The following is a 26,932-nucleotide window of genomic DNA, read 5'->3' on the forward strand; positions in this document are numbered from 1 at the left end:
TAGTAAACTCTGCATCCGTTTTCATAACCAGCAGTCTATCAAGTTTATCAGTGTCCGTTTTCATTACTGGCAGGCGGCCGGTTATGAAAACCGATGCACAGTTTACCAGCATCGGTTTTCTTAACTGACAGCCGCCACGGGTTCGTGTTAGCAAGGAGGCTCTAGGGGCGCACGCAAGCGACCCTAGTGTCCCTTTGCTAGCGCGACCCCCTAATTTGCATATAGCATGGCGCCCAACTTGCGGGCACCATGTGCACATTAAGAAAGCAGGCGCTGACTTTTCAGCGCCCGCTTTCCGTGCTTTTTTTTTGCATCAGCCCGCTAGCTTGTAAGCCCTCTGGGGACAGGGAAATACCTACAGTACCTGAAGAAATACCCAAAAAGGTATATAGGGAAAAATAGAAGGGGCTCACTAAATTCAGTATATTGGGTACAGAAAAATACTTGTGCAGAAGCAGCAATAGAGCAGAATTTACCTCAAGGGAATATTTGATTTATACCAAGACATATCACACAGTCAATTGGCCAGCAGTGGGTCAGGGTGTTTGGTTAGTGTGATCAGATTAGCTTTCATAGATTAAAGTAAAAAAGAACATATCAAATAATCATCTCACTGACACAGCAAGTAAATGCATATACTCATTATAAGGTATAGGACAGCATAATGCTACAAAATACTGGAACTGTAAGGCTACTAAAGACTGCTTCAATTCAGACTGTGGTATTAACTTAAAATCTAAATAGTGACAATTTTAAATGTGTACATAACTAAAATATTGACTAGGTGTATCATTTCATATTTTTTGTTATTGACAATCAGTTATCACATATGAAATAAATGTCCATATGATGAAAAGTGCACAATGACTTCTGTGCATAGGATGAGATGATTTCTGAAATCAATGACATTTGACGTATGCAGATCTCTCAGCTGGGTGGATTTCTGACATCCGAGCATGACACAAAAGGCAGAATATAAATAATAAAGCCATTTGTTCTAGTTAACCTGTTTTAAAAGTTACAGAGGGGTGCCTATGTTAATCTGTAGTAAGAAAAATGACAGAGGCTGGTGGTAGCTTAACATTTTAATTGAGGGATAAGCAAAAGCATTCTTTTGAATAAAGTGTCATTAATAGCTGTAGTAAGTCTAAATCTTTCTATTTGCCTCCATGAAGCAGTGAACAGCGACAAAAGCTAAGATGACTGAACTAGCTATGCTATAAAATTGAGCTGGATGAAAGGTGTGTGTATGTTGGTGGGGGAAGGAGGGAAAATACACTGGTGCATAATGTTCCGTAAATTATGTTTACTGAGATTTGGGTTTGAAATAACATCTACAGTTGTCCATAAAGGTTCCCAACAATAAAGCTGAAAAGATCTTTGCCTGACCTGTGGTGAAGAGGTGGATAATTACCGTATTTTTCGCTCCATAAGACGCACTTTTTTTCCCCCAAAAGTGGGGAGAAAATGTCTGTGCGTCTTATGGAGCGAATGTAGCATCTCTGCCTCTCGCGTGCGGTCCCCTTCCTCCTCCCCCCAACTCAGCTCAATCAGCATGGCGGCGCAAGTCAAATGCACACCGCCCCCACGACCCTCTGGTGTGTCTGGACAGATGTGAGGGAGATGGCCCACGCAGACAGTGGGCCCCGATACTGTGTGTCATCCTCTGCCGGCGGAGCTCGAGCTTCCTGCCAGTCTGCTGCTCCTGGGGGCACCCTGCCACAAGGGCCAGCGCGGCACAGACCAGACATCAGCCACCCGAACCACGTGGGCTATGGAGGCCCCTCCGGTTCAGACGGCTGGCATTTGACCTGCGCTGCACCAGCCTTCGCGGCAAGATGCACTCCGGGAACAGCAGACCGGCAGGGAGCTGTTTGAACTGGAGGGGCTTCCGTAGCGCACGCGGTTCTAACAGCTGATGTCTGACCTGCGCCACGCCAATCTTCGCAGTGAGATGCACCCCGGGAACGGCGGACCAGCGGGGAGCTCGGGCTCTGCCGGCGGAGGACAATACATGGTATCGGGGTTTGTGGTTGGTGCAGGCCATTTCCTTCTCATTTGTTTGGATGTATTGGAGGGTCATGGGGGTGGTATACTGCCTGGGATGGAGAATACATGACACAGACCTTTGCTTTTTTCGTTTTTTGTGTGGTTCAGTGATTTCTGATAAAATGTTTCTTGCATATGAAGCAATGTGGCTTTTCGGAACTGATTAGCAGTTTGACAGTTGAAATTAATGAAAAGCAAATAGAATTACTGCCTGTGCTGATTAAGTGGCTACCTGTTGAAATATTAGGAGCAAACTGCTCTCCTAATCAATGTAATATAGCCCTATTTATTATTGAACTTTGGAATAGTCATGAAAGTTTAAAATAACTGGTGTGAGAGAGCTGTGTGTATGAGGGAGAGAGTCTGAGTGTGTGATTGTCTGTGGGTATGTGTATATGTGAGGGAGAGCCAGTGAGTTGAGTGGGGGAGAGAGCTAGTGAGTGTGAAAGAGCTTATGTATGTATGTGAGGGAGAGAAAACCAGTGAGTGTGAGTACCTGTGTGGATGTTCTCTGCCTTACTATAAAAAACAAAACCAAAAAAATATCCCATGGACAGCCACCAGGGGGGAGCTCTGTACAGAAATTTTTTAATTTTTCTTATTTTCCTCCTCTAAATCCTAGGTGCGTCTTATGGTCAGGTGCGTCTTATAGTGCGAAAAATACAGTATGTGCACAGATTCTGGAGTTGCCCACAAGTCCAAGAATTCTGAAGAGAGGTGGAGGTATTCTGTTTTAAGCTACTTAAAATGACAGGCACAGGAGAATCAAAAGTTGGGCTCTGAGGAGGTAGAGCCTAAATTAAGCTCTACACAGAAATTGTTCTTGGATAATTGCAAAGAAAACAATCTTAGCCACTTGGACAGAACAGGATGAACCAAAACTGGTTCGATGGGAATCTAGACTGGTTAGATTGTTAACTTTTGAATACCTAATCGCTAAATCTCTAAGAAAAAGTATGAAGACATGATGGAAATGTGGCAAGGCTATATAGATCATCTTTCACCAATGATGAGCAACTATCCTGGGGATAGCTTTAGACGTAAGACTGCAAAGGGATAAGATGATAAGACCAATATAATATTATAAGAGATAACAGATGCTGTATGAAAAGAAATTGGGAATTGCAAACAGGGAAGGGGGGGTAAGGAGGGAAGAGGAAGGAAAAGGAAACAGGTTAACAACAATTTTTCTTTCTTCTTTTGTCTAGACTGTTTGATCTACAGCCTGTATAGTGGAACGGTTAACACGACATGCTGTTTTATATTCGTGACCACTGTGACTCACTGTTTCAAAAATTAATTTAAAAAAAAAAAAAAAACAAAACAGTTTGGAAAAAAATAAAGCAGAAAAATTTGTCCCATTAAATAAGAAAATGTAAACTGTGAATCAGGGCATAGAGGAGTGGCCTAGTGGTCAGAGCAGCAGGCTGAGAACTGTGGAAGACAGAGTTCAGATCCACTGATGCTCCTTTGACCTTGGGCAAATTACTTCACCCTCTACTACCTCAGTTACAAACTTAGGGGCCGATGCAAAAATGTTGCGCTGAAAGCAGGCACTAAGTGTTCAGCACCCGCTTTCCTAATGTGCCCCCAGGCACCTCTCCTGGGGGCGCGTTGCAATATTTAAACTAGAGCTCGCGCTGTCGAGGTGGCGCTAGGGGCGACTGCATGCCCCTAGCGGCTCCTTGACAGCATGCGCCCAAGAAAGGTCCGCTGTCAGCAGCTGTCCGCCGGTTAAGAAAATGGACACTGAATTTATCAGCGTCCGTTTTTCCTAACCGGCGCACATGCACAGGATAGGAAAATGGATGCTGATAAATTCAGCATCTATTTTCCCAACCTGACTACCAGCACCAGAATGTATAAATCAATATTAAAGTGTTGGGCACTTCATATTAATGTATTCACTCCTTCACTTATTGCCGATAGGTCCCTTCACTGTCACATGTCAGTGAAAGGACCGATCACCTTTCAGAAGGCTGTCCTAAAAGGGGATTGGTCCTTTCACTGACAAATGACAGTTTTAGAAGCACTCAGCAATTAACGCCTACTCTGGGCAGGCGTTAATTTCTGATCACTGACATGTGCGCCCTAGACGCACATTTTTTTTTTTTTTGGCATTGGGAGTGAATAGCTAATAGCCTCATTCACATGCATTTGCATGTGATGAGCGCTATTAGTTTCACTCCGCGTTGGACACGCATTGTAGAGGCGCTAATCCCCTAATTGCATAAGGAGATTCGTTAGCGCCTATACAACCCACATCCAACTGCGGGTTATACAGTGCCTCAGCTGAGCGATTTGTATTGCTTCAGCCCCTTAGGGAGTCAATCATTTATTAAGCTGATTTATTTTTCTCAAAGGGAAAAATAAAGGGATTTACAAAGCTGCAGTCCTGAGGACCACAGGTTAGAGAATCCCATGGGATTTTCCCTAGTGCAGAGCTTTCCAAACTGTGTGTCGGGACACGTTAGTGTGTCGCCTGCAGTGTGCAGGTGTGTCGCGCAAGCCCGGTCAACTCTGATGCGAGTTTGGGCTTTTTTTTTTTCTAGAGATTCACTTTTTTTTTCGGTTTATGGGTTGCTTATTATTGGGTGATTTTTGCTGTCAATCGCGTTTTTTTGGGGGGCTTGGTGGGTGGAACGAGCCCAGCCATCCTTGCATTGGCTGCTGCTGCCGATGAGGCCTGGCCATGAGGAGTACTGACTGCAAGCAGCAGTGTCTGGTGATCATGGAAGGGAGTGAAGCACTTAACTGGCAACAATCAAAAAGACGAGGTACATGAGTGTGGGGGCCAGACGTGCTGGGGGGAGAGAGATGAGTGAGTGGGGGGCAAACGTGCTGGGGGGACAGACATGTGCTTGAGGGGGAGAGATATGAGTGTGTGGGGGCCAGACATGTGCTGGGGGGAGGAGAGAGATGAGTGTGTGGGGGACAGACAATTTGTTTTATTGTTTCTCATAAATTATAACAATAACATGAATCTTGGAATATATATTTTTAATATAAATTTAAGGTTTTCATGAGATAGGTTGTGTCGTGAAACATTTTATTTATGTATATATTTAAGGAAACATACATAAATTGTCGAAATATGTTTCGTTCGTTTAACCTTTAACCTCTGGTTTACTAGTAGACTGAATTACCGTGTCGTGAAATTATGTTTGTCTAAAAAGTGTGTCACCAACATGAAAAGTTTGGAAAGCTCTGCCCTAGTGGTAAAATGCCGCCGGGTGAAATACCACAATTTAGCAGAGTCGCGAAAATATTTCACAAAGGCGGCTCCACATCCCAAAGCTGTCATCTTTTAAAAGGCCCTATTAGGCGAAAGATCATCTTCCCCATCGTCAGATATAGTAACCCCCCCAGGGGTCACAAGAGACCCCTGCCCCCCCCAGATTCCATGGCTCCCTGAGGCGGTCCGTCAAATGCCAATCTTGGCTGTAGATCCCACACTTTCCCCAGTCCTTACTGATCAAGCCCTGGTGGTCTAATCGAGCCCACAGCAATCCTTGGGCTCCAGGCCTGGTGCTGCCACACTCTAAGTAGCACCAGCTAGTCACTGTCCTACCTTTGCCCCGGTGGACTAGGTTGGGTGGAAGGGCTATGCAAAATCCAAGGAGAAGGGGGGTTAGAGAGAAGGAACAGGGTCTGTGAGAAGCATTTATAATTTAATACTTTTATTTTTTTTTTTTTTTTTTTTTTTTTTTTAACTTATGCCGCCCCTTGAGGCTGCCATCTTTAGGCTGATAGAGACCTTTAAAACGATGCTCCCAAGAAAAGTTAGTTACAACCCTAGAGTTGTAGCCAGCTTTCCTGGAGATAATGCAGCTTGCAATTTTTCAGGTCAGCCTCATTTTATTTGCATGAAATTACATAGTAATGAGTTTATTTATATACAAAATTTACAACCTGGTGTTGAAGGAGGACAAATAATGTATGGCATTTGAAAATCCTCACATTATTGCTGCTATAAACATCTATTGCAGCTTACTAAGTAACCTCCTTTGATTAAGTCTTCAAGCGATAGGGAAAAAACTAGTGTGCCTGAATATAACTTGCCTTGAGCTACCAATGAAAAGGTGTGAGCTAAATCCAAAAACAAAATTAAAAAATAAACTCCAATTCATGCTCTATAAAGGCTCACAATCTTTTAACAACTTATTCAAAGGTCCTTTTATTGAAAACAATCAATGAATCTAATTTCAATGCTTTCTTCCGTTTCAATACTTTGCTACTAGAAAGATGCAACAAGAAATGTATCTTATTTATTTAAAATTTTTGTATACCGACATTCGTTTGCCCTGCATGTATCAATGTTTAAATTGCAAACACAGATTTTATAAATGAGGCAGAATGGTCATTCCACTGCCTTTCTAACACCTTTAAATTGCCACAAATAAATAGCAGTTCCAATACAAGCATGGGAGGGAGAAAAGAAGTTATTCTTCATGTTTAAGTATAACTTAGTACTGCTTCTACGGTGTCAGCCAGTAAGAAGTTTTTATGAAATTTAAGAGAAATTAGTCAACATTTCATATATCAAACAAGTAAAACAAACCAACAATCAGTTCACAAAACTTAAGTCAAACATAAGGACTGTTCTTGAAGACCTGGAATTTCTAACCCACTAATACAGTGGTTCTCAACCTTTTTTGGCTGGGACACACCTGACAGATGGTTCTCACATGCGTGACACACTGAACATGTGACCATCACGGGGCTAAATGTAAACATGCACTCTGCATCCATAGGAATCCCCTCAACCCCCAGCAATGAGTGCAGAGCAGATCTAGGGCATTACCCTGTAAAACTCGCCATACAAAAAAGATATTCTGGTTCTGATGACATCTCTGTAAAAGCAAAACAAACTCCTTTAACTACCAGGCACAATAGCCTTCCTTATCAAAAAACAGTAATTTACCACTAATGCATATACTATTGAGAAAACACAACAAATAAGATTGATACAAATGCCTACATGCTAGTAAAATACCTCACCTCGGTCACACACCCAGAACTGACCTTCACCAAGTACAGAAAATCACAAATTATAAATATGGAGACAGAAACTGGAATGGAAAACCAAAAAAGCCACTCTGCAAGCAGTGCAAACCTGGAGAAATGGAAAGAGAAATATAGCACCTAACAGACTCTCAGGATTTGCAATAATGCACACAAACTAATCCGCACAAAGTTACACCTGTATTATGGAACACACTGAACAGTAACAACCCTATCTAAGAAATACAACTACACTAATAAACCAAGCCCTAAACACTAATACATTTCCTACTGGGAAAATAATTGTAAAGCTATATTACAAATGTTACAAAACAGCTGCTGAACAGAATGATATCAAACAATTAAAAACTCATAAAAATTATTAAAACATGTCCAAATATGAATAAAATATTTGAAACCAGCAGACATCGCATAATACCCAATAATTAAAGTGGCAGTCAATCAAGAAAAATAAATTTAAAAAGCCACCTTTACTTACCCTCTCCAGCAACTCTCCTACTCCTTTCCCTTCCAGGCCAATAGCATTCACCAGAAGAAGAAAGGGCTGCTGAAGCTCTGTGCTCTCAGTCCTCTTCCTTAGCGCCCACAACCAGTCACTCACACACAACCCCCAAATTAGACCCCACGACCAGTCTCGGTCTCTCTCACGCCAGTCATCTTCCTGACCAGTCTCTCTCGCAATCACACTCATGCTCACCCACAAATGCTCTCGCAGCCATTCACACCAGCTCTCACCCAGGCACTGATTCACACCCACAAGCTCTCACCCAAGCACCCATTCACACCCACACACACAAACTCTCACCAAAAACAACTTTTTCCTTCACCGCACATATGGGCTCCAGTTCCGCCGTGGCTTTACTCCGGCGGGCCTTTTTTTTTTCGCCGCCACGGGGATGGGCTCCCGTGGCGGTCTTGCTTGGTCGGGGGTTGGGTTTCCTCTTCGCCACCACAGGGATGGGCTCCCGTGGTAGCCTTGCTGGGTTGGGTTTCCTCTTCACTGCCATGGGAATGGGCTCCCATAGCGGCCTTGCTTCGTTGCAGTCTGGTTTTCCTCTTCGCCGTCACGGGGATGAGCTCCTGTGGTGGCCTTGCTTCATCGGGGTTCAACACTGCCATTCCTCCCACCCCCACCCCCGGGCTATGCGATGCCTGCCTCACCAGCCAATCAATGACTTCCTCCCTACTCTCACTGGCAAGTAGAAGGGAGGAGGCTTCCCACTGGGCAGTGGGGGTAGGAAGAAAGGAGGCTTCCAACTGGCCCCTGGGGGCTAGAAAAAGGGAGAAGTAAAGTACAATGGGGCAGTGGGACACCGGGAGATGCGACACACCTGCTAGTGTTTGGCGACTCATTGGTGTGTCGCAACACCGGTTGAGAAGCGCTGCACTAGTAGATGAGATATCATTTACTACAAACCTAGCACAACGGCATTTGTGCTTTTGCTACGCATAAAAGAAATAGCTATCATTAAAACTGTACTTCAATTATACTACAATAAAAAGAGTGATGTACAATGAGAGAATGTCCAACAGTAAATTACTAAAATAGCAAACAAATAAGCACATTTCACTCATTATAGTCATACTTCTATTATAATTCATCAAACAATATAAACAGCAAATTAGATAAATTATAATTAAAAGTTTTGATGTATAATATGAAATGTTCCTTTTTTTATATATTTAGTATCTTGTTAGAAATTCTCACCGCCCATCATTCTTTTTTTTTTGTAATATTAATTACATTGATGGTGCAGATTCATTTTCTTGTTTACATCAATTATAAATTATGTTCCAGAGAACAATATGGCTGTTTATTTTGTTCACTGATATTTAAAAATATATCAGTGAACAATGTTCTTCCACAAACATTTACACTTTAAGAGGATACCATTCCTTGGCACCCCTGCCAATAAAGAGTTCTTATGTCTGGACACAGAACACGCAACAGCAAGGGGCTATTATCCAGCAGTGGTTCTCAAGTCAGTCCTCAGGAATCACCTGATTAGTGTGGTTTTCAGGATGCCACTAATGAATAAGCATGAGATCTATTTTGTCTGCACTTTCTCCCAATGTATGCAAAACACGGGCCATGCAAACTGAAATCCTGAGAACCAGACTGGTTAGGCAGTCCCCAAGGACCAGGCTGAGAACCACTAAGTTAATCAACACCATAGCAGGTGAAATTTATCATATAATTGAGTGCTTTCCTATTTCTACCCTCCTCCTCTCTCCCAACCATTTAACCTCCAATTAAATATACTTTGCATTCCTGTCATAAACAGGAGCTTCACACATACTATTATCTTCAAGGGGTTAACAACTTTGAAGAAAAAAAGTAAATTCCTAAACCACAGCTCCTCTGTGTTTGCAACTTTTCTCACAGGGACCTTTTTTGTTAATGCTTCAACTCACAAAATATCCTTTATCACATTTGTGCCTACTGAAAAAAATGCTTAATACCAGATCCTGAATTCCTAAGGCATTTCTGTGGCATGTAAACACCCAGACTCAGTCAATGACTAACGGGTTTTACTCTAGTACAACACAACATGGTGACAATTTTGTCTGGATAAGGGGCTTAATGCAAAAGACCCCAACGCGTTCAGACTCCGCACTTGGCTTTGCCCATTCACCACGGAAGACATACCACAACACTCCTATGCTACTCTAACTGAAGGAGCAGGACAGCTTTCCTCTAAAAATAATCACCTCATTATCTTCCACTTTTTTCCTACCCAGATTTCAAAAAACTAAAAATGCAAGCCAATACAGTTACTCATTACACAGTCAAAGGCATGCAATAGAGTCAAACCTGGAAAAGACTAAATTCAGCAAGTCCAGTTCACGGTTAACACCCAAAACAAAATTTCTCAGTTCAGACAGAGAAAATGGCAAAAAGCCCCAATGCCAGGGTTTTGAACTTCACTACTTCAGGGGGCGACCCCACCAGACTGATTTGTGCTGGGAATGGAATCTGGATTTCAGCCTTGCAAATGAATGAGCCATTGTGTTAACTCTCAACGTGAATCCTCAGCTTTCTGTGGCAAATATAAGCACCAGTTTGTATTCTGCGGCTCAGGAGGTGCTATAGACATGAATCATTTATTATCTATAAATACCCAAATTTCAAACCCATGTATATCGACCTCACAAGACATCAAATTCATTAATACAAATCCATGAATCCTATTGTATTTACAAAATACACAAAATCTGCATATTATTCACACTTAAAAATAAATATGTCCAATCATATATCCATACAATACCTTGCATATCACATTCACACACATTATAAAAACCTATACATTTTTTGATAGATACACACAATTAAAAATGTTTACAATAGATGTACACAATTTTTTCAATAAATTCCCCACAAAAAATCCTGACATTAGGATGTTTCGCCAACATATGGCTTCCTCAGGGGAAATCTTCCAGACAAATGAGTAATGAATACGAAATCGGTAAAAGGAAAAATAGCGAGATGTGGTTTATCTCAGTATTGAGAAAGACCGACAGCATTAGTGTAATTGTGATTATTTGGTAGGTAATGGGTATTCAATATTGGTGATAATAGTTACTGTTGTAAGAAAAGTTTTAAATATGTATGTATGTTGTGGTTTTGTTACAGTTTATTATCACTATTAACTCAAGCCAGATTGAAATTCTGCATTTTCATAGTATATGCAGTGAAACTTTTTCTGAAGAGGAACCATTACATTTTGGTCACCAGGATTTTAAATATTACTGAATTTATCAGTAAATTGTCAGTATCTTGAGAGAAGAGCATGTTTACCAATGTTTATGTAACAACGGAAGATTTCCCCTAGGGAAGCCATATTTTGGCAAAACATGGGACCCCAATATCGGGATTTTTTGTAGGGAATTTATTGAAAAAATTGTCATCGATTGTAAAAATTTATAAATTGTATCTTATCAAAAAAGTATAGGTTTTTATAATAATATATGTGATGTGTGAATGTGATACACATGGTATTGTATGGATGTATAATTGAACATATATATTTTTAAAATTGTGAACATGGAGATTGTGTATTTTGCAAACAATAGTATTCCTGGATTTATCTATCTATTTGATATCTTGTGAAGTCACTGTACATGGATTTGAAATTGGGTATTTATAGATAATAAATGATCATAAATATATAAAATTCCCTTTTGTGATTTCTGGATATAAATTGGTAGGGAATTAGTATATACCTTCAGTGATATTTTTGACCTATAGCGATTAGCCCATCTTGCTGTAAATCCATAAGAACATAAGAATATGCCATACTGGGTCAGACCAAGGGTCCATCAAGCCCAGCATCCTGTTTCCAACAGTGGCCAATCCAGGCCATAAGAACCTGGCAAGTACCCAAAAACTAAGACTATTCCATGTTACCGTTGCTAGAAATAGCGGTGGTTATTAATTAATAGCAGGTAATGGACTTCTCCTCCAACTCATCCAATCGTCTTTTAAACACAGCTATACTAACTGCACTAACCATCTCCTCTGGCAACAAATTTCAGAGATTAATTGTGCGTTGAGTAAAAAAGAACTTTCTCCGATTAGTTTTAAATGTGCCCCATGCTAACTTCATGGAGTGCCCCCTAGTCTTTCTATTATCCGAAAGAGTAAATAACCTATTCACATCTACCCGTTCTAGACCTCTCATGATTTTAAACACCTCTATCATATCCCCCCTCTGCCGTCTCTTCTTTAAGCTGAAAAGTCCTAACCTCTTTAGTCTTTCCTCATAGGGGAGCTGTTCCATTCCCCTTATTTTGGTAGCCCTTCTCTGTACCTTCTCCATCGCAATTATATCTTTTTTGAGATGCAGCAACCAGAATTGTACACAGAATTCAAGGTGCGGTCTCACCATGGAGCGATACAGAGGCATTATGACATTTTCCGTTTTATTCACCATTCCCTTTCTAATAATTCCCAATATTCTGTTTGCTTTTTTGATTGCCGCAGCACACTGAACCGACGATTTCAATCCACTATGTGGATTGAAATCCATATGTCCATATGGATAACACATATCCATATGTGTTATCCACTATGACGCCTAGATCTCTTTCTTGGGTTGTAGCACCTAAAATGGAACCCAACATTGTGTAATTATAGCATGGGTTATTTTTCCCTATATGCATCACCTTGCACTTATCCACATTGAATTTCATCTGCCATTTGGATGCCCAATTTTCCAGTCTCACAAGGTCTTCCTGCAATTTATCACAATCTGCTTGTGATTTAACTACTCTGAACAATTTTGTGTCATCTGCAAATTTGATAATCTCACTCGTCGTATTTCTTTCCAGATCATTTATAAATATATTAAAAAGTAAGGGTCCCAATACAGATCCCTGAGGCACACCACTGACCACTCCCTTCCACTGAGAAAATTGTCCATTTAATCCTACTCTGTTTCCTGTCTTTTAGCCAGTTTGCAATCCACGAAAGGACATCGCCACCTATCCCATATGACTTTTTACTTTTCCTAGAAGCCTCTCATGAGGAACTTTGTCAAAAGCCTTCTGAAAATCCAAGTATACTACATCTACCAGTTCACCTTTACCCCCATGTTTGTTAACTCCTTCAAAAAAGTGAAGCAGATTTGTGAGGCAAGACTTGCCCTGGGTAAAGCCATGCTGACTTTGTTCCATTAAACCATGTCTTTCTATTTGTTCTGTGATTTTGATGTTTAGAACACTTTGCATTATTTTTCCTGGCACTGAAGTCAGGCTAACCAGTCTGTAGTTTCCCGGATCACCCCTGGAGCCCTTTTTAAATATTGGGGGTTACATTTGCTATCCTCCAGTCTTCAGGTACAATGGATGATTTTAATGGTATGTTACAAATTTTTACTAATAGGTCTGAAATTTCATTTTTTAGTTCCTTCAGAACTCTGGGGTGTATACCACCCAGTCCAGGTGATTTACTACTCTTCAGTTTGAGAATCAGGTCTACCACATCTTCTTGGTTCACCGTGATTTGATTCACTCCATCTGAATCATTACCCATGAAAACCTTCTCCATCATGGGTACCTCCCCAACATCCTCTTCAGTAAACACCTAAGCAAAGAAATCATTTAATCTTTCCGCGATGCCCTTATCTTCTCTAAGTGCCCCTTTAACCCCTCGATCATCTAAAGGTCCAACTGACTCCCTCACAGGCTTTCTGCTTTGGATATATTTTTTAAAGTTTTTACTGTGAGTTTTTGCCTCTACAGCCAACTTCTTTTCAAATTCTCTCTTAGCCTGTCTTATCAATGTCTTACATTTAACTTGCCAACGTTTATGCTTTATCCTATTTTTCTTCTGTTGGATCTTTCTTCTAATTTTTGAATGAAGATCTTTTGGCTAAAATAGCTTCTTTCACTTCCCCTTTTAACCATGCCGGTAATCGTTTTGCCTTCTTTCCACCTTTCATACGGGCGGATTTTTAAAGCCCTGCTCGCGTAAATCCGCCCGGATTTACGCGAGCAGACCGCCGGCGCGCGCAAAACCCCGGGTCGCGCGTAGGTCCCGGGGTTTTTGGACAGGGGCGTGTCGGGGGCGGGGCCAAACGACACTGTTTTGGGGGCGGGGCGCAGCGTTTCGGGGGCGGGACCGGGGGTGTGGTCGTGCCCTCCGGAACCTCCCCCGGGTCGGGTCTCTGCGCGCCAGCAGCCCGCTGGCGCGCGTGGATTTACGTCTCCCTCCGGGAGGCGTAAATCCATGGATAAAAGTAGGGGGGGGGGGGGTTAGGTAGAGGAAGGGAGGAGAAGGTGAGGGGAGGGCGAAAGAGAGTTCCCTCCAAGGCCGCTCCGATTTCGGAGCGGCCTCGGAGGGAACGGAGGCAGGCTGCGCGACTCGGCGCACGCCGGCTGCCCAAAATCGGCAGCCTTGCGCGCGCCGATCCAGGATTTTAGAGGATATGCGCGGCTATGCGCATATCTTATAAAATCCAGCGTACTTTTGCTTGCGCCTGCTGCGCAAACAAAAGTACGTGATCACGCAGTTTTTAAAAATCTACCCCTTAATGTGTGGAATACATCTGGACTGTGCTTCTAGAATGGTATTTTTTAACAATGACCACGCCTCTTGGACTTTTTTTTTTAACTGCTCCTTTCAGTTTTTTTCTAACAATTTTTCTCATTTTATCAAAGTTTCCATTTTGAAAGTTTAGTACGAGAACCGTGGATTTGCACACTGTTCCTCTTCCGGTCTTTAAAACAAATTTGATCATATTATGATCACTATTGCCAAGCGGCCCCACCACCGTTACCTCTCTCACCAAGTCCTGTGCTCCACTGAGAATTACATCTAAAATTGCTCCCTCTCTCGTCGGTTCCTGAACCAATTGCTCCATAAAGCTATCATTTATTCCATCCAGGAACGTTATCTGTCTAGCGTGTCCCGATGATACATTTACCCAGTCAATATTGGGGTAATTGAAGTCTCCCATTATTACTGCACTACCAATTTGGTTAGCTTCCCTAATTTCCCTTAGCATTTCACAGTCCGTCTCACCATCTTGACCAGGTGAACGGTAGTATACTCCTATCACTATAGTCTTCCCCAATCAATTATGTTAAATAAATAAAATATGCAGAAGTGATGAACCCTTGACCATAAGTATATTTTAAAAAAAAGGAAAATATATAATACAGTTAATACTGTCAATCAATTTGTCACTCTAAGCAGAGTGATACTGTGCAATTTCAGGCTGTACTTTTGAAAATATCTAACAAAGTCCTCTCTTACCTAAACATTTCTTATATTAGTGTTTCCCAATCCTCTCCTGGAGGCACACCTAGCCAGTCGTGTTTTCAGGATCGCCATAATAAATACATGAGACAGATTTTCATACATTTGAGACCCACGGTATGCAAATCCATTCTGAATATTCTGAAAAACCCGACTGGTTAGAGATGTGTGCACCTCCAGGAGAGGAGTGAGCAACACTATCTTGTCTGATCACAGAAATTCTCAAAAGGAGCTACATTCCACTATCAACTTTCTCCAGTGCTAAAAGGAACCTACCTAATATACAGAACACATCTGCTAAGATTGAAGGCATGTCATCTCGAAGATCCTAATAAAAGAGATAAAAACAAACAAGTCAGTAAACACCACAGCAGTAAAAACACAAACAGTTCTCTTAGTCAATTGTTTTCTTAAATTGACTGATCATTTATTTATAGGACAGCATTAAAAAAAAAAAAAAAAAATTAAATCTGGCATTTACTAACATTAAATACACTCATGTCAAGTAAGCCACAGTAGGGAGAGATTATTTTATAATTAAGCAACTTTATCCTATATAAAAAGTAGTATGTTAAGACAAGAATGGAGAAACTGCAATCAGTAGGAAATTAGAATGAAATGGTGAAAATATAAAAAACAAAGCAAATCATCATTCATAACATGTCAAGGCATAACCAACAAATAATCTTTTTTTCATTTTTACACATTGTCATAATACTGAAGGTACAAATGAATTAAGAGATTTGGGAGCATATATATAATAAGCAAATGTTGCTTACCTGTAACAGGTGTTCTCACAGGACAGCAGGCTGTTAGTCCTCACATATGGGAGACATCACCGGATGGAGCCCAATCACAGAAAACTGTCAAAGTTTCCAGAACTTTGACTGGCCCCTACTGGGCATGCCCAGCATGGCACTAACCTTGCAGCCAGCAGGGGTTCCCCTTCAGTCTTGTTTAAAAGCTACAGGCAGTGCCGAAAAATAAAATAAGAAAACGTAACTAACCCAACACCGCGGGGCGGCGGGCGGGTTTCGTGAGGACTAACATCCTGCTCTCCTGTGAGAACACCCGTTACAGGTAAGCAACATTTGCTTTCTCACAGGGCAAGCAAGACAGCAGTCCTCACATATGGGTGAGAAGCGAACTGAGGATGTCCGAGAAATGCACCAAATGTATCCAGGTGCGCAAGGCACTAGAATAAAATTTGGCAGAGGGCATCCTGAACCCTAACAGGCAGGCGGAAGGGCGTTGGTACGTCACGTTGTAAACAGGTTACGAAGGACACACTGGCCGAAGATGGAATCTTGTCTTCCGGCTTTGTCCAAGCAATAGTGGGCTGCAAAGGTGTGGAGAGAACTCCAGGTGGCAGCCCTGCAAGTGTGCTTTAACACGGTCTTGAAATGGAATGCCCGCTTGCTGATAACAAAAGGATAAGCAGTCCACTATCCAGGAGGAGAGAGTCTGCCCACAGGCTGCCCTAATTTGTTAGGATGGAAAGAGAACAATTGAGTGCTTTTCCTGTGTAGCAGTGAAGAAAACTGAGATCGGTGTGTATAAAATGCCCTTTATTGAAATTTGCCCGACTCTGGCCGAGTTTCGCTCTTTGGTTGAGAGCTGCTTCAGGGGCAACTAGAAACAAATATATTACTGGCAGTATGTGGACAAAAAATCATAGCACATCTTTTCCTGAAACCTTGGAAAAAGGTAGGTAGTATGATGGATTGATTTAGATGAAAATCCGAAACTACCTTGGGTAAGAATTTAGGGTGAGTGCGGAATACTGCTCGGTCCTGCAGAAGTTTAGTATAAGGTGGATAGGTAACTAGGGCCTGTAATTCACCAACTCTGCGAGCTGAAGTGATTGCCAAAAGGAAAATCACTTTCCATGTGAGATATCGAAGTTCACAGGCATGAAGAGGCTCAAATGGTGGTTTCATGAGCCGACCCAAAACCAGGTTAAAGTCCCAAGAAGGAGCCGGAGGATGCAGTGGAGGCTTGAGGTGAAGCAAGCCTTTCAGAAAACGTGTTACAAGGGGTTGTACTGACATAGGAACATCCCAGATACCTTTATGGAAGGCGGCTACCGCACTGACATGCATCCTGATGGAAGACGTTTTTAGACCTGACTCTGATAAATGCCAGAGATAGTCCAAAAACTTCGTGATTGGACAGGTAAAGGGGTCAAGGGACTGAGAAGAGCACCATGATGTGAACCTGTTCCATTTGTAAGAGTAAGCTTTTCTCATGGAAGACTTCCGTGAAGCAAGCAATACACAGGAAACTGGTTCAGAAAGGTTAAGTGGCTGAAGGATTAACCTTTCAACATCCATGTCGTCAGGGACAAGGCGTGAAGATTGGGATGGCGGAGGCACCCGTCGTTTTGAGTAATCAGAAGCAGGTCCTTTCCCAAGGCAATGTGCCTGCGGATGGAGAGATCCTGCAGTATTGGAAACCACACTTGGTGTGGCTAGTGAGGTGCCACCGGGATCATGGTTCCCTTGTCCTGACGTAACTTCACTAGAGTCTTCGAGAGAAGAGGAAGTGGAGGGAATGCGTAGAGTAGTCCGGTTGCCCACGAGAGGGAGAATGCATCTCTGGGCTGAGAGTGTTTGCTGCAAATGAGAGAGCAGAAGTTCTCTACTTTACGATTTTGAGGAGACGCAAAGTGGTCTCTCAACCCCTCAGTAGCGAACTCCATCTTCCAACAATGGAAGATGGAGTTCGCTACTGAGGGGTTGAGAGACCACTCATGCTGTTGAAAGGTGCGACTCAGCTTGTCTGCCAACACATTGTCCACTCCCAGCAAGTAGGTGGCCCTGAGGTACATCAAATGGGAGAGAGCTTCCGCCCATATCTGTGCAGCTTCCTGAAACAGAAGGAAGGAGCCCGTGCCTCCCTGTTTGTTGATATACCACATGGCCACCTAGTTGTCAGTCTGGATCAGGATAAAGCAAAATTGCTTACCTTGTAATAGGTGTTATCCCAGGACAGCAGGATGTAGTCCTCACATATGGGTGACGTCATTCACGGAGCCCTTAAGCGGGAAAAACTTCTGGCAAGTTTCTAGAAGCTTTTGACTGGCTGCTCGAGGCTACTGAGCATGCCCGGCATGCCATGATATTCCCTGCCACAGGGGTCTCACTTCAGTCTGGTGTGTAGCAATAAGCGTTAGCAAAGTAAAATAATAAAAATTGTTAGGCCCAACTCCGCGGGGTGGCGGGTGGGTTCCGTGAGGACTACATCCTGCTGTCCTGGGATAACACCTATTAAAAGGTAAGCAATTTTGCTTTATCCCAGAACAAGCAGGATGCTAGTCCTCACATATGGGTGATTAGCAAGCTAGAGGCTGAGTGATTGTCCATGCAGGTAGTAGTAATGTGTCTTTGAGGAAAATGATGCAGCCGAAGATCACAGCAGGTTGGTTGTAGAAGGAGTTGGGATTAAACTGGAAACAAGTTCTTTAAGACAGATTGTCCATAGGCTGAATCTTGTCGACCTTCCTTGTCCAAACAGTAATGAGCTGCAAAAGTGTGAAGAGAACTCCATGTTGCTGCTTTACAAATGTCAATGATTGGCACTGAACGAAAATGTGCTACCGAGGTTGACATCGCTCTTACTGAATGTGCCTTTACTCGCCCTTGGAGAGGAAGGCCTGCCTTTTCATAGCAAAATTGTATGCAATCTGCTAACCAATTGGATAGAGTATGCTTTCCCACTGCTTTACCTGGCTTATTTGGATCATAAGAGACAAAAAGCTGATTGGATTTTCTGAGGGATGTAGTGCGATTCAAATAAAAAGACAATGCACGTTTACAGTCCAAAGTGTGTAAAGCTCTTTCCCCTTGGTGAGAGTGAGGCCTTGGAAAGAATGTGGGTAGAACTATTGTTTGATTTAAGTGGAATTCCGTAACTACCTTAGGAAGGAATTTTGGGTGTGTTCGGAGAACCACTCTGTCATGGAGAAACTTCGTATAAGGTTCATACGTGACAAGTGCTTGTAACTCACTAACCCTTCTAGCTGATGTAATGGCTATGAGGAAGATAGTTTTCCATGTCAGAAATTTAAGATCACAGGAATCTATGGGTTCAAAAGGAGAACGCATTAATCCGGTTAAAACCAGATTCAGGTCCCATTGTGTAACTGGAGGCCGAATCGGTGGTTTAAGGTGAGTTAGACCTCTCATGAATCTACTGACGAGAGGTTGTGTGGATATAGGTGCATCTCCTATCTTGTGATAAGCTGAGATTGCGCTCAAATGCACTCTGATCGACAATGTCTGAAGACCAGAGTCTGAGAGATAGTACAAATATTCTAGAAGAGAAGTTGTGGGGCAAGTGAAAGGATCAATATTGTTTTGCTTGCACCAGAAAGTAAACCGTTTCCATTTGAAAGAATAATTCCTTCATGTGGAAGGTTTGCGTGAAGCTATAAGCACTTGAGAAACATTAGTTGAAAGATTAAGGGATTGTAGGATTAAGCTTTCAACATCCATGCAGTCAGGGATAGGAATTGAAGGTTGGGATGGCGCAACCGACCCTGATCCTGAGTGATGAGATTGGGAGCCACTCCCAGGCGTATTGGATCCCTGACAGAAAGGTCTAGCAGAGTGGGAAACCATACTTGTCGAGGCCAATATGGGGCTATGAGAATCATGGACCCCTTTGTCCTGTTGTAGCTTCACCAGTGTCTTGGTGATAAGCGGTATTGGAGGATATGCATATAGTAGGCCTGAGTTCCAAGGGCGAGCAAAGGCATCCTTGGCTGGTTGGTTCTTCTGTTTGTGCAGAGAACAGAAGTTGTCCACTTTGTGGTTCAGATGCGACGCAAAGAGGTCTGTTGTTGGTTGTCCCCAACGTTGGAATATTTTGGTCGCTATAGAGGAATTTAGAGACCACTCGTGAGGTTGGAACTGGCGACTGAGTCGGTCTGCTATGACATTTTGAATCCCTGCTAGATAAGTGGCCTGTAGGAACATTGAGTGGTTCAAGGCCCAGTCCCAGATTTGTGCAGCTTCCTGACAAAGGAGATACGAGCCCGTACCTCCCTGTTTGTTGATGTACCACATGGCTACCGTATTGTCTGTCTGGATTAGCACAGTCTTGTGTGAAAGGCAGTCCCTTGAACGCATGCAGTGCATAACGTATAGCTCGAAGTTCCAGAAAATTGATTTGATATGTGGCTTCAAGTTTTGTCCAAGTTCCTTGAGTTTGAAGAGAGTTTAGGTGAGCTCCACACCCCAAGGTGGATGCATCTGTAGTTAATGTTATCTGAGGGATCGGTTTTTGGAAGGGTAGGCCCTTGCGTAAATTGTCCTTGATTGTCCACCACTGTAGCGAGGAGCATAGTTGGTGGGTTACTTGGATTTGATAATGTAGTGGTTGAATGGCTTGGATCCATTGTGATCGAAGAGTCCATTGGGTTAGTCGCATGGCAAGTCTTGCCATAGGAGTGACGTGAACCGTTGAAGCCATGTGGCCTAGTAAGATTAGAAACTGATGAGCTGTCATAGAAACATAGAAACGACAACAGAAGAAGACCAAATGGCCCATCGAGTCTGCCCAGCAAGCTACGCACTTTATCCATTTTTTTTCCCTTTTTCTCTCTCCCACCTGTTACTATTGGCTTCCAGTACCCTCCAGCCCTAATTCCCCTCCACCCAATTTAGAGAGCAGCTTTGAATCTGCATCCAAGTGACATCTAGCTCAATTGGGGGTAGCAACCGCTGCAACAAGCAGGCCACCCCCTTGCCCCATACTCTTACCCACCCCTGTTTTTATTTTTTGTTTTGGTTTTTTTTTTTGGAAATAGCAGCCCTCCATCCTTCCGCTCCGTGAAGGTGGAACACCAACTACTGGCCACTGGCATCCCGCTCCGTGAACGCCTCTGTGGCTACTGCCGCTCCGTGCAGTGTTTGAATGTCTCCACTTTATTCATGCCCTCTAGACTTGATGGATACACAGTGTTTATCCCACGCCCCTTTGAAGTTGTTCACAGTTTTGGACTTCACCACTTCCTCCGGAAGGGCATTCCAGGCATCCACCACCCTTTCCGTGAAGAAATACTTCCTGACATTGGTTCTTAGTCTTCCTCCCTGGAGCCTCAGCTCGTGACCTCTGGTTCTGCTGATTTTTTTCTGATGGAAAAGGTTTGTCGATGTCTTTGGATCATTAAAGTTTTTCAAGTATCTGAAAGTCTGAATCATATCATATTAAATCTTTTAAACTCTCCTCCACTATTAACAGAGCCTTTTCTCTTGCCGGCCCCACCATATGGAACTCACTGCCCCATGATATCCGCATAGAGACCTATACCCCCACTTTCAAAAAGAAACTTAAAACCTGGCTCTTTCAGCAAGCCTACTCCATCTCACCCCCTATTACATAAAACCCCCCTATGAATGTTATACTGATATCTTGGTATGAACGCCTTTATGTCTGCTGATTTTGTACTTTGCACTATCATGTATATAGTTATACTTATATTCCATAGCATCTACCCATTGATGCCTGTTATATGTAAGGGCTCCTCCCATAAATTATTTATATGTTGCCTAGTTCATCATATTATATTATGTTATCTGTTATATGTACGGGCACTGCCCAATGGTTTTTTGTTCACTGTGAACCGATACGATGTGCGAACGGATATCGGTATAAAAGAAATGTTAAATAAATAAATAAAATAAATATCACCCCTGCTCCTCCTTTCCTCCAGGGAGTACATATTTAGATTCTTCAATCTCTCCTCGTATGTCATCCTGTGAAGACCCTCCACCTTCCTGGTCGCCTTCTCTGAACCGCTTCCATCTTGTCCTTGTCTCTTTGTAGATACGGTCTCCAGAACTGAACACAGTACTCCAGGTGTGGCCTCACCAAGGATCTGTACAGGGGGATAATCACTTCCCTTTTCTTACTCGATATTCCTCTCTCTATGCATCCCAGCATTCTTCTGGCTTTTGCTATCGCCTTGTCGCATTGTTTCGCAGACTTCATATCATTAGACACTATCACCCCAAGGTCCCTCTCCTGCTCCGTGCACATCAGCCTTTCCCCCCCCATCGAATACAGTTCATTCGGATTTCCACTCCCCATATGCATGACTTTGCACTTCTTGGCATTGAATCTCAGCTGCCATATCTTCGACCACTCTTCCAGTTTCCTTAAATCCCGTCTCATTCTCTCCACTCCTTCCGGCGTGTCCACTCTGTTGCAGATCTTAGTGTCGTCCGCAAAAAGACAAACCTTACCTTCTATCCCGTCCGCAATGTCGCTCACAAAGATATTGAACAGGACCGGTCCCAACACCGATCCTTGCGGTACACCACTTAAAACCTCTCTCTCTTCAGAGAAAGTTCCATTTACCATCACGCATTGTTTTCTGTCCGTCAACCAGTTTTCAATCCAGGTCACCACCTCTGCACTCACTCCTAAGCTTCTCGTTTTATTCACCAGTCTCCTGTGCGGAACCGTATCAAAAGCTTTGCTGAAATCCAAGTAGATGACATCGAGCGCTCTTCCTCGATCCAATTCCTTGGTTAGCCAGTCAAAAAAGTCAATGAGATTTGTCTGACAGGATCTTCCTCTGGTGAATCCATGCTGCCTCTGGTCCATCAATTCTCCCGACTGTAGATAGTTCACTATTCTCTCTCTCAACAGTGACTCCATTACTTTTCCCACCACCGAAGTGAGGCTAACCGGTCTGTAGTTACCAGCCTCCTCTCTGTTCCCACTCTTGTGAAGCGGGACCACCACCGCTCTTCTCCAATCACTCGGCACCACTCCCGTTTCTAGGGATCTATTGAACAGGTCGCACAGCGGTCCCGCCAGCACATCTCTGAGCTCCCTCAGTATCCTTGGATGAATCCCATCAGGCCCCATGGCTTTGTCCACTTTCAGATTCTTTAGCTCTTCCCATACATTATCTACTGTAAATGGATTTTCCTCTGTTCCGCTTCCCTCCAGTTTCTTGTTGTGTAGAGATGGTCCTTCTCCAGGGTCTTCTTTAGTGAACACAGAGCTGAAGTATTCGTTTAATATTTCTGCCATTTCTTCGTCTCTCTCCACACATTGATCATTTCCACCTTTCAATTTCACTATACCACTTTGGACTTTTCTCTTTTCGCTGATGTATCTGAAAAATGTTTTGTCACCATATTTTATCTCCTTGGCAATCCTCTCTTCCGCTTGACTTTTTGCCAACGATTAATTTCTTCGTCTCCCTCAGTTGAATCAGATATTCTTCTTTGTGCTCCTCCCTTTGGGATCTTTTGTATTTCTTGTATGCAGTTCTTTTAGCTTTAATTTTGTCAGCCACCTCCTTTGAGAACCAGATAGGTTTCATTTTTCTTTTGCTTTTCTTTACATTTCTAACATATAGAGCAGTTGCCTTGGTGATTGCTCCTTTTAGATTGGTCCACTGCTGATCCACATCTCTCTCATTTTCCCATCCCTTTAGTTCTTCCTCTAGGTACTTCCCCATTTCCTCAAAGTCTGTGTTTTTTTAACTATAAAACTCTGGTCTTTGTGCTTCTTTTCCATATTCTTTTAGTGATATTAAACCATACCGTTTGATGATCACTGGTGCTGAGGTGGGCGCCCACCTTGACATCAGAGACGATATCTCCATTATTGAGCACTAAGTCGAGCATAGTTCCTTCTCTTGTGGGTTCCAATACCATTTGTTTGAACAAAGATACTTGCATGGCATCCACTATTGCTCTACTGTTTTTAGATTCTGCAGATGGGATTTTCCAGTCTACATCTGGCATATTAAAGTCACCAATGATCACCACTTCCCCTTTCTTACCTATCTTATGGATGTCTTCAACCAGATCTCTGTCCAGCTCTTCCTTTTGGTTTGGAGGCCTGTAAACCACTCCAATATAAATGGATGCTCCATCATCTGTTTTTAGGTCGACCCATAGTGCTTCTTCCTTGCCCCAACTTCCTTGCAGCTCAGATGCTTGGATATTATTTCTGACATAAAGAGCCACACCTCCCCCTTTTCTATCCACTCTGTCCTTCCTTAACAAGTTATAGCCTGGTATTGCTGTATCCCAATCATGAGATTCTGTGAACCATGTCTCTGTGATAGCAACGATGTCCAGTTCTGCCTCTGTCATTAGGGCCTGCAGATCTGGGATTTTATTTCCCAAACTATGAGCATTTGTAGTCATAGCTTTCCAGGTACTCTCTTTACGGTTATTGCTTTTCCTGTACTCCTTATGAGACTTTAGTTGAGATTTGTTATTCACTTTACTCTTTCCTTTTGCAGTTGTGCTATTGATGACAGAGTTATCCATCTCAATTAGCTTGTGTCACTTGTGGTTGTATGGAAATTGAGTACGCCAACTGGGACAGTGTGACTGCACGATCTTCTGGAAGAAAAGCTTGTGCAAGGTTTGTGTTTAATTCTGCTCCTACGAATTGGAGTAGATGAGACGGGTTCAGGTGGGATTTTTGATAATTGATGAGAAATCCCAGTTTGTGAAGTAAGTGTATTGTGTAATGTAGAGAAGTTAGTGCTCCTCGTTGTGACTGACTTTTTATTAGCCAATCGTCGAGATAAGGAAAAACATGAACACCTTGTTTGTGCAAATGTCCCGCTATCACTGCCAGGCATTTGGTGAATACTCTGGGAGCTGAAGCTAGGCCAAATGGCAAGACTCTGTATTGGAAATGTTGATGTCCTACCGTGAATCTGAGGTACTTGCGATGAGGCGGGAATATTGGAATGTGAGTATGCATCTTGAAGATCCAGAGAACAAAGCCAATCCCCTTTTTGTATTAGTGGAAGCATGGTGCCTAGGGACACCATCCTGAATTTTTCTTTTCTTAGGAATTTGTTGAGATTTCTGAGATCTAGAATGGGACGTAGGCCTCCGGTTTTCTTTGGAATGAGGAAATACCGGGAATAGAATCCTCTTCCCTTCTGAGTGTGTGGTACGTGTTCCACCGCTTTTGATTTCAGAAGAGCAGATAATTCTGTTTGTAATTGAGGAATATGTTCGAGATGGGAGTTTTGTGGCGGAAATTCCTGAGGGAGAGATGTGAAGTCTAGGCGGTAGCCTTGGTGAACAATGGACAGGACCCAGTGATCTGTTGTAATGTTTGTCCATTCTTTGTAAAATTGGGAAATTCTCCCTCCAACTGGCAATTCGGGATAAGGATTGGGTAGTTGGCTCTGCACTCTGGGATGACTTTCAAAAACCCGAGGTGGAAGCTGTTTGAGGCGGTGGCTGTGGCCTTGCAGACCGTTGCTGTCTTTGTTGTGGACGTTGTTGAGTCCTTGGAGGCCGTGACCTAGAGGCCTGAGGATAATATCTCCTTGGTCGGTAGAAAGGACGTTTAGGGTCCCTCCGTGGTGGCCTGCGGGTTGGATGAGTTGCAGTGTCGTGTGACAAAGTGGAGAGTTGCTTCAAGGTTTCTGAATGTTCTCGAAGCTGTGCCACGGCATCTTGCACCTTTGTGCCAAACAAATTGTCTCCTTGGCACGCTAGGTCCACTAATTTGTCTTGGACTTCAGGACGTAGATCTGAAGCCTTCAGCCAGGCCCATCTTCGTGCGCTGATGCCAGATGCCGCAGTTCTTGATGAGGTTTCGAAAGCATCATAAGCTGCCCTTACCTCGTGCTTTCCAGCATCTAGGCCTTTCTGCACAATTTGCTGTGCTGCCTCTTGTTGTTGCTGAGGCAGGGATGGTAGAAACTCTTCTATTTGTTTCCAGAGATTTCTCTGGTGCTGCGTCATATAAAGCTGATATGCAGCAATCTTGGAGTTCAGCATAGCTCCCTGGTAAATTTTCCTTCCCATGAGATCTAAAAATCTGCTGTCCTTCCCTGGAGGGATTGAAGCATGTGTTCTGGATCTGCGGGACTTCTTTTGAGCAGATTCTACAACTAGGGAGTTGTGAGGGAGTTGAGGTTTTTCAAAACCTGGGGCTGCTTGAACCAGATACGTAGAGTCTACTCTCCTGTTTACTCCAGGGGTTGTGCAAGGGTGTTCCCATATTCTTTGCTGAAGCTGTAAAAGCACTTCATGCACTGGAATGGCCAAATTGTGTTTTGGAGGATCCACAAATTGTAGTATTTCCAACGTCTGTTGTCTCTCATCTTTTTCGGCCTGGAGTTGGAAAGGGATGGGCTCAGACATTTCCTGAATAAAAGAGGAAAATGACAGGTCCTCTGGAGGTGACTGCTTTTTAGCTTGAGGTGGAGTATTCTCAGATAAAAAAATCCTCTGAGGAATGCTCTGATTCTGTGTCTGACCATGTGTCTGAGGTAGGTTGGTAATGATGAGGCTCCAGCCTTTTAGATGGGGGAACTCCTGATGGTCCTTGTAAAGGATCTTGAATATCTGGTGAACCCTCTCTGCCTTCATCCTCTATTTCCCCTTCGTCAGGTCCTGTAGGCAAGGATGCTAAAAGGTCTTGATACCTTTTAGTGAGTATAGCATGCAGTCTTGTCTCAGAAGAGGCTTCTGGAACTGGCATGGAAGTATGTTTATATTTTCCTGATGCCTTTTTTGTTGAAGCAGTTTTTACTTGCACAGGTGCTCTAAATGGAGCTAGAGTGTATAGAGACATCGATTGTGAAGTAGATGGAATCGATGAAGTAAGGAATGTAAACATGGAGATGGGAACCATTGATGAAATGGGTCTAGAAGCCATCGTGGTCATCGAGGTTTGTGACATTATCGATGTCATCGATGGTTCTTGCAGTGCGAATGGTACTGTCATCGAAGAGGTAGTGTACGGCATCGAGGAAGTCATCACGTACATCTGCGTTGATGGGGGTCGCCGGCATCGGATGGGTAGCCGGCATTGCGGTTGAAATCATCGGCAATTCTGCCGGCATCGACAGGGCTGTCTCCATAGACACTGTAGCCGGTATCGGCATCGACCTGGCAGTCGGCATCGACCTGGCAGTCGGCATCGATGACGCCGGTATTTTATCCTTCAGGGCATCGGTGACTATCTGTTTGATTAACATGGTTAAGTCTGCAACCGATGTCGATGGTATCGATTCCTGCCCGGATGTTACGGAGGTCGATGAAATTTTTTGTTTTTTAGGTACCGGTTCCTCCGGCGGTG

At 43.1% G+C, this 26,932-nt stretch overlaps 1 protein-coding gene across 1 annotated transcript in view; it reads right to left on the reverse strand.

Annotated features, from left to right (window-relative positions):
- The window catches only part of THOC2 (THO complex 2), a 780,683-nt gene that overhangs the window by 681,248 nt on the left and 72,503 nt on the right, over positions 1 to 26,932 (reverse strand). The window contains exon 4 of the mRNA XM_029607862.1: positions 15,116 to 15,167. Within this exon, the coding sequence (XP_029463722.1) occupies positions 15,116 to 15,167 (52 nt within the window). The remainder of the gene's footprint in view (positions 1 to 15,115; positions 15,168 to 26,932) is intronic.

This window comes from Rhinatrema bivittatum, chromosome 6 (genome assembly GCF_901001135.1).
Source record: "Rhinatrema bivittatum chromosome 6, aRhiBiv1.1, whole genome shotgun sequence".
NCBI lineage: Eukaryota > Metazoa > Chordata > Amphibia > Gymnophiona > Rhinatrematidae > Rhinatrema > Rhinatrema bivittatum.